Source organism: Lontra canadensis, unplaced genomic scaffold (genome assembly GCF_010015895.1).
Source record: "Lontra canadensis isolate GAN:19392208 unplaced genomic scaffold, GSC_riverotter_1.0 scaffold19, whole genome shotgun sequence".
Classification (NCBI taxonomy): domain Eukaryota; kingdom Metazoa; phylum Chordata; class Mammalia; order Carnivora; family Mustelidae; genus Lontra; species Lontra canadensis.
In genome coordinates this window covers 12,934,583-12,947,082 of record NW_022631013.1, presented here as the reverse complement: position 1 = coordinate 12,947,082, position 12,500 = coordinate 12,934,583, and the positions used below count along the sequence as shown (strand labels likewise).

The 12,500-nt window shown below is 33.0% G+C and overlaps 1 protein-coding gene across 5 annotated transcripts in view; it reads right to left on the bottom strand.

Annotated features, from left to right (window-relative positions):
* The window catches only part of ZCCHC7 (zinc finger CCHC-type containing 7), a 246,296-nt gene that overhangs the window by 17,058 nt on the left and 216,738 nt on the right, over nucleotides 1-12,500 (bottom strand). For all 5 annotated transcript variants that reach the window (XM_032860611.1, XM_032860608.1, XM_032860607.1 and 2 more), the window contains exon 6: nucleotides 11,234-11,269. In XM_032860611.1, the coding sequence (XP_032716502.1) occupies nucleotides 11,234-11,269 (36 nt within the window). The remainder of the gene's footprint in view (nucleotides 1-11,233; nucleotides 11,270-12,500) is intronic.

Genomic DNA, 12,500 nt, shown 5'->3' with positions numbered 1-12,500 from the left:
GTTTAGCTGAGAGTAATTTGCTTTATTGGAAAATGGATTCTAAAACAGTGTTCATTTGAACTACAGCAGAATAAAAAGTGTTGCTTTATTGATTTGATATTTCCTACACATACCTAACTTCCTCCTTAATCCCTTTTTTGGATACTCAGAAGTTTTACAAACCAATGGGTTGAAGGTTGCAAATGACCAGTGGTAAGACCATTAATTATTCAAGGCCTTTTGGTACTGTGTTTGTATGCGTATATCTTCATTTTATGTAACTAAGAGTATAAGGGGCTGCATGAGTATATCTTTTTTATTAAGTGGAGATTACACTAAAGTAATACAAAGAGAGGTAAACTGTTGGTATAACTCCCAACAGTGAAAAGATTATATATTCACAACATTAAGCATTAGGCAAAAAATCTCAAAAATGATATATTTGAAGACTGAAATAAATGAAGCACAGGTTTCATTAAAGAAGCTATTAAGCTTATTAATTTATGACTTTTCTTTTTGTAAATGAGATCCTACCCTCCATCCCTGCCCCCCCAAAAAACCCACCAACAAAAAAAGAAAACCTCAGTAAGCAGAGAACAATGAACATATGCAAGACAGTAAGGATCACAGTAATTCACTCCCTGAATGCTCCAAATCTTCATGGCTTAAAAAGCATCCCAATTTTCTCCAAAGGTAGTGGCATTTATTCACTGGGCCATAGCTAATTTTACATGGAATGCAAAAATATTAGTTTAAGTTTAATTTACCACCCTATTTAAATATTTCCAATGTAGCTCTCAAACTGCAGAGCTATCCCTCCGTCTATTTTAATTTTAAAGTAAGTTAGCAAAGGCTTCCTTCTTAATCCCCAGAGACTACCTACATAGTGACACAAACGCACAAATTTATGACAGCAACATAAATGCCCTTCTGAAGTAATGTGCAACATTAAGTGAAAATCGTTTCCTGGAAAGATATTATAGGTATCTATATTTTATTTGCCATCTTAAACATATCTGGGTCTTTATGGCCTTATTTTAAAAATGTATTTCCTTTTTATATTTCCTGGTGCAAATGGACTGCATAAATAAGCAATGTGCTATGAGGCTTCAGACCAGCCGATAAAACCTTTCAATTTTCATGCCAGCTTCTTCTTTTGTAATTCAAATCCGCCTGGAAACTGGCAGCTCTGAAAACTGAAACAAGCACTGCCACAAATACCTTGTAATGCTATCGACCTTGTCTGCCCATGCAGTGAGAAAGGGGGATGCGTATGTGTCTGCAGCCATCCAGATAACACAACTCATTTTTTTGGGGGGGGGGGGTTGGGGGTGGGGATAACAGAAGCCAGGCCCAGACTATGCACCAAAAGCAGTCATTACCAGGCGCGCTGGAGAATAAGTCTCTTCAAAATACACAGTGCATTTAAAAACCACATATGAGGCTGAGCCACTGCTGTCATTACCAATTTTAATTTAGCTCCTTCAGTTTGCCAGCCAGATAAACTCTTTAGTGCTGTTTTTTAATCTATTTGCCACATTTTATGTTTAAGATTATAGTAATATGGACAGGAGAAGGAATCACTTTTAGGGGAAATAAAGAAATAGATCCGCTTATCAGCGCCCATCAGAAAGTTCATTAATCAGCCAGGCTTTGTGCCCTCTAAATTGAAAGGTTAAATAATCCTCTCAGGAATATTTCTCGGCCCCTCCGCCAATTGTCCGGAGAGGAGCTGCCATTCATAGCACGCGGGATCGGTGACAGGGTATCTTACCACTGTTTGGACCCCAAACAATGATGGACAAATGGCCTGGTTTACAAAGAACCTTTTAGTACATGGATGGAAAAGGACCACAAGCTTTGAAGCAGGGTGGAGGGATAAGGAGGGAGTGAAGACAGGATGTGGGGGGGGGGGGGAAGGGACCGAAAAGAATACGTACATGTGTGAATCTGTGGATATTTTATCTGAATGTTTATTTGGGTGGACTATAAAACAGAAGCCACATTAATATATGTCTTCCAACCGTACGAAGTACTTAACATACTCAAATTTGCTTAAATATTTTGCATACAACTGTATAGAAACCATTAGTGAAAAACTGGAGAATAACAGAGCTGTGGCTCTATTCTATTTATTAGCTAAAACACAGAGGATTCAAATAAACACCAAGATTTTCATTTTTACCATAACTCCACATGACTTACAACACATAGCATACCCCCACCCCCCATGCAAGCGTGCTTATTCGCCTGAAATGGTCTTAACCAACAGTCACAAAGGCAGGGAATTCCACAGCTCTAAGGGCCTGTCTAAAGAGGGGAGAGTAATGCTTTTTTTTTGCTTTTACAATACGCCTTATCCTAGCTCTTGCTTTTCTTAAAATAAAGAACCAATATGGAATAGTAATGCTCTTTGAAAGAATACAAATCACAGGCACTGAGAAAATGCTCAATTTTGTGTTGCCTTTTTTGCTGGACATATAAGAGGATACAAGCAGAAGTCTGTAAGAGTGACCAAGCTCTTACACCTCAGCATCTTGCTATGAAATCAAGCTGGTTTCTGGCATCAGTCATGTGAAGGCATGAAGCAGTTTCATCTGAAGTACAAAAAACCTGATACGCTATTTTGTTTCCTTCCTCATCTGATTAACATAAACCCTCTACCCCTAGCAGAAAGTATTATAATTGGTGTGTGCGTGTGTGTGTGTGTGTGAATTGTTCAGTTTCACATTATTCTCAAGATTTATGTAATTTCATTTGCTCCTGATAACTATATTCAGATGATACTGAAGTTACCACTTAAGAACTGAATGTTTATAACATATTAATTATATTATGTATATATTTTCAAAATAGTATCATTGTATCTTTATATGGTACATATGTTATATAGTCATTTGCATTAGGAGAAGAAGTAGCCTAAATATTTCTGTGATCTACTTCTTAAATGTCTTTATGATTTTTAGGCAAATCAAATTAAGAAAATAATTTAAATCTGCTGTATTTAAAAGTTACCTACATTTCTAGAAAAGACAGATAAATAGTAAGTAAATGAAAAGTGAGGTAAATACTTCTGTTAACAGAAGACAGTGTTTGTGAGTATTTTGATTTCAGTAACTATGAGGAAACATTTTTAGGAGACAGAAAGTAAAGAGGTCATTATGAATCTCCTCATCTTAGGCAAATTAACAGTTTTTTCAAAAGACATTATAATAATCTGGTAATCTGAGTTGGGGGTATTAGTCAAGAGGCCATCTCTATAGGTGTGAGGTGTGTATGGGCTTGCTTTATTGGAGCTCACACAGTGTTAAATATGAGCTAGGTGCTAGGTATTGTGCCAAGTACTTTACATTTATTATCTCATTGCATACTTTAAACGAGAAAGCACTATCCCCATTTTTCAGATGAAGAAACCAAGGATCTTAGAAGTCAAATTATTTTAACTAGGTTTGACCATCTAAGTATATTAAAGAGCCAGAATATATAAGCCAATGTCTGATCCCAAAGCTGGCATTCCTTTCTCTATTATAATAAGGACAACATTCCCTAGTAATTTTCTCAGAAATAAGTCTGCTCCTTTAAATCAATTTTATAGCATGTTTTTTTAAGGACTTCAGTAAAATGAGGAGGAATAACTCTATGAGGAGGTATAACTATAAGTAAAGGAAATAGGAGAGATCCAAGAAAGACAAACTGAGGTTTTATTGTATAAACAAAGCTAATGAACAATCCAAAATTTAGTTACTCTAACTGAAAAGAAATGTGGGGTAATCCACAAATACATGTAAACAATATTTACATAATATCAGTATTTATAGACATGGATACATTACAAAGTTATAAAGATGACTTTATAATTAATCTAATAGATTTGACTTCATATGAATTTTGAAAAAAGGCATGAAAATAATGTGGTACCTTTATTACCAACTGATTCATACACATCAATTCTTTTTACAAAGCTGATATGGGTTTCTGAACATTCCCACGGAGAAACTCTTGTTTTGAAATGTGATCTACATTGGCGTATTGGTACACCAGATAAGGCAAAGGTCTATTTTAATTCCAAGGGTATTAATTTTTTTTTTTTTTGGTTAAATGGTCTCTAAATATGTAGCATTTTTCCTCATATAATATCTTTTTGATATTTCAAAAAAACCCAAGGATATTAGTTTTGGATGACCATTGCTGAGTTCAAAGTAGATGAAAGAAAATAATTTCAAATGTACAAAAACATAACTCTCATGACTTTCTTGTATGTGGGGATCAAATGGCAAATGAACTTCAAGTCTAAAATCTGATTGATTTTATTAATAACTCATTAACTTTTAGTCATTTAAGAGATTTTGCTTTTAAAATCTTAAACTTAATTCAATTTAAGATTACTAATACAGTTTACACCGTAACAGAAAATATAACACTAGTTCAGAGAGATTGTTCATGTCAACAAGTCAAGGGGTTCTTTCAGGAGTCTTTCCCTGCAGATTATTCAAATGACTGACCAAAACCCTTAAAGGTTATGGTTGATCATGACTGTGAGTAACTAAGTGATTCCTAAATACTTAAGACCTGTTAGGAATTACTGTAATCTACCATGTCATTTACATGCATGACTACTAAAAAGGGATGTTTAATACAAGTATCATTGGTCCAGTATACTTTATCTACTTTTACTCTTGCACTAAAATGTCCAGAGAAGATTATGACAAATTCAATCAGGTGGAATATATTTATTTAAGGAATGGCATGAATCACCTGTCCAAAATACATATGAAAGATAACCACTTAAATAAGTTAAAATTATTCTATATAATACTTCTATTCTCTTTATGCATGGTTAACATGACAAAGAATAGGCATCATTCAACATTTCAGATTTTTAAACTACAATTTATTATATAATTTATTACATAACACCATGAAGTGTTAAACTGGATTTTGAACATTCTCAGGCTACCCATTTATATTGATTTTTGTTATAATGGGAGCCCTATTTCAAAGTGTAGAGTTTTAAGTAAAAAAAACAACAACGTAGTTTTATTTGCAATTATGTGAAGAATGTATGAGTTTTTTAAGGAGAATAAAAGACTTTAAAAGTGTTATAGATTAAAATTACAAATACTTAGAAATAAAATTTTATTACCACAGAATGTAAGTTTTAAGAAGAAATTGCCCCTATAATGACTAACTATAATTCCTTTGTAAGTAAAGGTGACTATATCTAGGGAACATGAAAGGGCACTGAAAAGTTCAAATTAATTTGCAACCTTCTATCAACCTCAGGAGAAATCTTTGCCAACAGGAAGAAAAAAAAAAGTCCACAATAAGTATTCCCTTAAATTTTTAAAACAGAAGTAAAACCTGAAGCCCCTATAGTAAATACGGAAGTCCTAAATGCAATGGTATTTGTCCCCAGCTACTAAGGGGCAGACAAAAAGGCACAGGGACTTTTTTTGTCAAATAAAAAAAGTTAACTGTTTATAGTAGAGCTTTAGGTTCAGTTAGTTTATTACTGAACAACATGCGCTACCTAAAAAATGACACGATGATCGGTGATTAGGACACATCTTCAGATATTTAGAAGATGGGAAAAACACAGCTGCACCCAGGTCAAAACATTTATAATGAATCTTTTATAAATTGTGTGACTGCTGCATAATTTTTATTGCTTAATTATCTGAAATACTTAAACTTATAAGAGAATTAATGTCATAAAGCACTTGATATTAAATATCTTAACAAAAGAAAAAAATCTACTCAAAATATGCCATATTGATTTCTCATATAAAACAAATTAATTTTCACATTAAAATACTGAAAGTCAAAAAGTTGGAAATTCTCTCTGAAGGCAATGACAGGTCAGTATTTCTTAGAAAAGAAGAATATATGAAGGCTCTCCTATGTGTGTCAATAAATAAATAATAAATTACATACAAATCTAAATTTTATTCTACTCCCATTCATTAATAAGTTTGTATACATACAATGTCTAAATTTCTGAGGAACACTGTGAGGGGAAAAATAACATGTGCATTTATAATTCACAATGTTCACTTTTTCCTCTTCCTTTCACAGAAGCTTTAGAAAATGGCTTTTTGATGATTTGGCAAACTGTATTTATTTTTAAATGAATCTCATTTATTGAGATTGATAATTCCAGGTTTCATTTGCTCTGAAATTGCATTTTCCAATTGCTTCCAATGATAAGTTCTAGAAAAATGTGGTCCAACATGCCAGTGAAATAAAGATTTATTAAAAAAAAAAAAAAAGAAAACTCAGTTGACCTACTCTGTAAATGCAGTAAGTACATTTTACACTAAATTCTAAACATGGTGAGATTGAAGTAAAAATTGCTAGCAAAATGTTGACATTAAACACTTTAAGAACAAGGTGAGTATTTAAATATATATATAAGCATTCACATACATTTTCCATCCAAAAAATATTTTAAAGTTTTAGTCACTGTCCAAATGTCTTTTCTATCTCTGTTATACATGGAGTAACAGAAAATAGTTATCAGTGCTCATTCAGAAATTGTTTTTAGTCAGACAGCAAGTAACTTGAAACATAAAGTATTTTCCAATTTACTTTGTAGTACAATGGGAAGACAGCCTTGAGGTACTACAAAATAGCTGAGTGCCTTCTGAATCATCACAGCATGATTACAGTCACCTCAGTAGTATCTCAGCAGTAAGGGCATATTTAATGTGAAAACTAAATCTCTGAAAATTGACAAGAGATATAAAATCTCAATAGCAACTTTTAACCCATCAAAACATTGAAACAGCAATACAAGATCCTGAGGGGGGGAAAAACCCCTACAATTGAAACAGGAGTATTCCTGGTTCTTGAGGAAGTCTGCAAAGTGAACTGAACTACCAAAATAAGAGCTTCTGAGATGAATTTGTATATGATAATCTGTATGCCAGGCCTCAAGATAAGGTACCCCCAAAAAAGTTGATTTAAATGTTCCAAAATAGAATGAGGCCTAGTTCTCACTCGATTCTGGAGTTATAGAACACTTTAAAATACAGTATGTAACCAATTCTATTTTCTTAAACACACCCATGGAAAAGGACATATCATATCTACTGTGGGTGGGTTCTTATGGGTTTTGTGGTTCTGCTTATGTAGCCAAAGAGCTCTCAGAAAAAGATTTAGGATTCCCAATATGTATTCAATTGAGAGAGAATGAGGTGTTCTCCCCCCCCCCCCCCCCCCCCCAAAAAAAGAAAAGATTCTGGTTTGGGCTGACTTCTGGAAGCGTAATTTTTCATTTAAGTTATTTTTAAAAAATCCACTCCAGGGTTAGGCAGTTAGAGAATTGTTACCCATACTATCTTACATCACAATTCCAGGATAAAAACTTTTGGATACCTTTGCCTCACAACCAAATTCCACTTTGCTATTCCTCCCTTTTGGACTAGAGCATAGCTCTAGAGTTCAATTTAAATCTGTTCCCATTTAGGGTTACCTTCTGTGTGGCATGGCATAGGATGCTTTAGAGTAACATTCTCCTTTAGTGTAAAACCCTCATTTCCATACTGTGAAAACCCAGAAAACACATTTCTAAATTGATGTTCCCAGGTAAGCAGAGAAAAACCGAGGAGCAAAACCAAACAAAACTGTTAATTATGGTCCATAAGATACACTCTGGCATTCAAGTAGCTCAGGTAAGACATTATGGATTACTACTGAATTCCGGTCACCAGCTTTTTACTAGGCTAGACAGGAAGGCAAAGAAATCCTACTCCTCCCCATTTCCCTGACAGCAAGTATTTTACTTTTTAAGTGTGAATTCTAGGCATTCCAAACACCATATAAAAAGAAATATTTAAAAGGCAATTCTTCCAAAAAGGTTACATTTGCTTTCTATTTAAATTGTTAGCTATAAAGATAGTAGGTTGTAACATATTTTAACAAAGCACACAAAGAAATCCAGGCGCAAAATTAAACATAAAAGATGTATTGTCCTTTTTGATTCTTAACACACACAGCTCCCAAATAGCAAACTCCTTTTTTTAAAGTAAGTAGATTAAAAACAAGATTAACAAAATGTCCAAAGCATGTCAAATTATAGCCTTTACTAGTTAAAAATTCTGTTGGTTGTAAAACTCTGCTGGTGGCCATTTTGGCCTAGGATTTTTAATATAAATGAGACTAGAAATGACAGGGAATGGGGGAAGGGACTTTCCTTCTTGAATAGTTAAAGAGGGAAAATTTTATCTAGAATGAGTTATCTGAAAGATGAAAAAGAATATTCAAAGTCAGGCTACCAAAATCTGAAAATGTAACAGAAATTAAAATACAAGAACAGTGGTATAGTATTGAAGATTTAAAAACCTTTACAAACGTTTCTGGAGGAGTAAATACATAAACTATTTGGGGAAATTACTTAATTGCTAAGTAAAAATAATACATTATTTTTTTTCCCCATGCAGGGCTCCAAAGTGATTGTCTAAAGTCATTGAATTATACGGCATAAGTTTATAGTCATTAAAATATACCAAGAAAAATGACATAGCTAAATTAGTTGTTCTAACATGCATACATAATATGCATATGTATCTATGTAGATATACATGAAGTATCTTTTTATCAGAGTTTTATTGGCATGTACCCTTTAGAATGATGGTCTTAGTTATTTTTGATGAAGTCCAGTCAAGTTTGGTTAAGAAGCTATTCTATTTTAGGTCGTATTCAGATACAAGCTGTTAAGAAGACTTTATTTTTATCTCACTTAACTGCTGAAAACAATGAACATTTCCCTTCTTTAATTTTCTTACTTTAGAATGTGTCTTAAGAAATTTTTGATTTGGAACATCTTACAAGTCCACTTATACCAATCAACTTCATCATCTTTCTTGTGTATATGAGAAATAATGCTCTATTTAATCTACAGACTTTTTTTTTTAAAGAAAGAAAGCAATTCCTAAATAGACCTTAAATTGTAGTTGTCAAACTTTAAGCTGTGTAAATGTCTTTCTAGTCTTACTGACAAAAAGCAGATAAAAGCAACTGAAAAGTTCTCAATGTACCCATTTCCAAACTGGATAAACACTAATCAACTTATTCCCCCAAAAGCACAGTTCATTTTGGGTAAGAAATGGACACTTTTCGAGTTAAAGAAAATTAATCAATGATTAAATGCGGAAATTTCCAGAGTTTTAGGAAGACTGGTTTAAAGGAATATACAGTGGCAATTCTAACCTAGGTTTCATTGCTTGGTCATTGTGGAGTGATGGCACATTCACATGTGAGGGCTACTGTAAGTCAATAGATGGCAGTCCATCGCCTAGTAAAAGGCCTGAAGATGATGAAACTCACCACGCATCTTGCTTTTATTCAAGATTAAATCTTGCTTAATTACAAACATTTGGATTTGCATATACATAATTATTTACTGATTTTATTTTAGATGGACTGATATGTAGACACAGGTTGTAACTGTACTAGTTTATCATTTATATTTGCATGGTAAACTAATTCTGAATTGCTAAGTATTTAAACTTGACAATTAGAAATCATGATAGTTACCTACAGTATTATTTTGAAAAATTAATCAGAACTCCAGAGTGAGAAAAACGGATTTTCAAAATGATTTTGTTATACTTATAAACAGAATATATTGTAACTCCCCCAGAGGCAAATTCATTCTGTTTTCACTTGTTTTTTCCCAACTATTCTTTTTAAAATGTTTTTCAAAAGCTATAATATCAAACAAACCTTCAAATAATTCTGTTATACTAAACACCGATTTCTATCCTTCTATGATAGTTATATAAAAGAATATAGGTGCAAGTAATAAAAAGAGTGTCTTTAGAGCAATACTTCCCACACTTCAAGTTTTCAAGGCTGGAATTCTCTAAATTAGGGGAAAAGGGAAAAGAAATGAAACTGCCAAATCATTAGGCTATAAATAAAAATACTGATGAAGAAAACTACTATGTAGTTATAAAAAGTGACTATGATGTTGAAAAATATATGACTGCATTTCAATCAAGTTTAGGCTATAATGATTTCACCCCAGCATGTGAGGGCCAAAAAATGTGCTACATAAGTATAAACATGATATATCCATACGGGTTGTATCTGTGAGATATGTGTCTTAACATAACACAGGGGCGTGTATGTGTGTGTTTTGGTATAACACTAAATATTTTAACAAAACCCAATTTGGGACTGAAGGATAGTTCAGGAACCATAGCTTTCCACTGAGAATCTTTACACAGATTTAACAGTGATAACAGAATATGAAAACATATTCCTTATGAAAACATGTATTATTCCTTGCGTCCTGGGCCTGTGATAGACATATTGGTAGTTTGAGTCATGGTTTACTTTTTATTTCTACAAGAGGAGAGCATGTTTTTGTCAAACTTTGTCCTTTCTATTTTTGCCACCTGAATTCCTATAACCAAAACCTTTTTGATATGTTAACCTTAAGGAACAGCTTTTATAACACTGTTATAACTGTATAACTATAAGAACAATTTTTATTATTGTGTCTTACTCAGTGTAGCACATTTATTATATGAAAAAATGACTACCAGGGCTATGGTGAATTACTGAAATTATTTAAGTTGAATATTAAAAACCAGCTTTGTAACACTGAGCACTAGTCAACTGATTCCATAATAAATTATGTTTCTACTTCTACTTAGACTAAATTCAGAATAAGAGGAACCCAGATAATTGAATAACCTGAATGATATTAAGCAGATGTTTATATACTCTGAATAAGTTAAGAGGAACTTAAGGATATGACAGTTGAATTGTTCTGTATGAAAGTTACATTGAGCTTTTTTTAGTTTCATTAAAAAATGTGCAAAAAATTTCAATAAAGCCAGAAAAATGATTATGGAAGATATTATGGACTGTGTGCTTATGGACTGTAGATAATATAACAGTTTAAAGATACTTGATTACTATTAATTTTTTTATGGCTCCTAGCATACTTTTCCCCTTTAATTTAATGAATGTGGTCCAGGAAGACTGAGATACCATGATGTAATCATTAAATGACGTGAGTAATAAAAAAACAATCAAAATCTTTTCAGAACAGGAAGATAGAGAACAGACTGGTGGGCAGGGGAGAAGAGGAAAAGTATATTATTGCTTTCTCAGTGCAAAAACTCTTCAGATGTTTATTATCTTCCAGTAGAAGATGCTTGTCTATATTTTATGGTCAGCAGTTCAGAGAAGGATAAATAGGCTAGGTCTTGGGGAAAATAAAAAAGGTGTTTCTACTCACCGTTAGGTGATACTGCCTCCAGATTTCTGGGCAAGCCTGGAAAATAAAAATATTGATCAGCTGGGAGCATGAAACAAGGTACTTTACAGCCTGTTGGTTTTGGCATAACCCAGCATCCACCGGTGTCGGTCACAGGAAAATAAGAAGCTTAACAGAAAGGGTCTGCATTTCAGCTTCAAAAACCTGGCTAGACAGTTTAATTGAATTTTACACTGGTTTAACACACTCCCTGCCATTGTCAGAAAGCCAGTAACAAAGTTTTCTCTCTCTTTTTTTCTTTTCAGGTTAGAAGTTTTGGGGCACTAAGATGTGATTAAGAGCCATAACTCAGTTAAACTGATAAATGAACAGCAGTGGTCAAAATCAATAAGACTCACTAAGTACACCTTTGAAAAAGAACATTTTGAACCTTGCTAGTATGATAAAAAAAAAAAAACGAATTTAATAGCTTTAAAGAAGACTTCACTGTGGTTATATATTTCTGATGTCTGTTGCCATCCTTTACCAAATCACTTGCTGCTAACCTTCAATACTCTGTGAAACAGAGTAAAAAGAGAATTAAAACAAAACAAAAAACAGCTTCAAGAATCTGAAGTCCATGTCTTTTCCCTTAAAAGTTGCCTTCTCTATCTGTACATTTATAGGCAAATAACTTAAAAAAAATCTCAGTGATTTTGTAAAATATGGATTTACTGAAGCTAGAATAGGTTACAAACACAAGCAACAAACAACAGCAGCAAAAACAAACAAACAAAAAACAGGAGATAATTCCTTGTGGATACAAATAACAAATCTTCTTTTCTTATACTTAAATTAGGACTCTGTTAGGGAAACACTTTCTAACCAAGTTCTTATGTTTTATTGATCTGCCATCTTCTAAGGAAAAGAACAGTTGATGACAGAAAGTATTTTTTATAATTATATTATAGCAGTAACTAAAATATATTAAACCAAGCTAAGCAAATGGCAGTTCTTAAAGTAAATGTTAATGTATAGCTTTTATTTAAAAATGTGTGTATACATACATATGTGTATGCACACACACACATGCCTAAAACTGGAATGAGCTGAATCTTTTTCAAACCTTTATTATCCTTGACATACACTTTGAAACAATTCTTTACCTGATTTGCCATTCCTCTTTCATTTATTTTTCAAGGTAGTGACAAAGCTAACAAAGGTAATTCATACAATCTAAAGATATGGGTATGGTAATAACAGAAAATAATTTTTGAGTGGGAAAACCTCTACTGATTATATCATCATA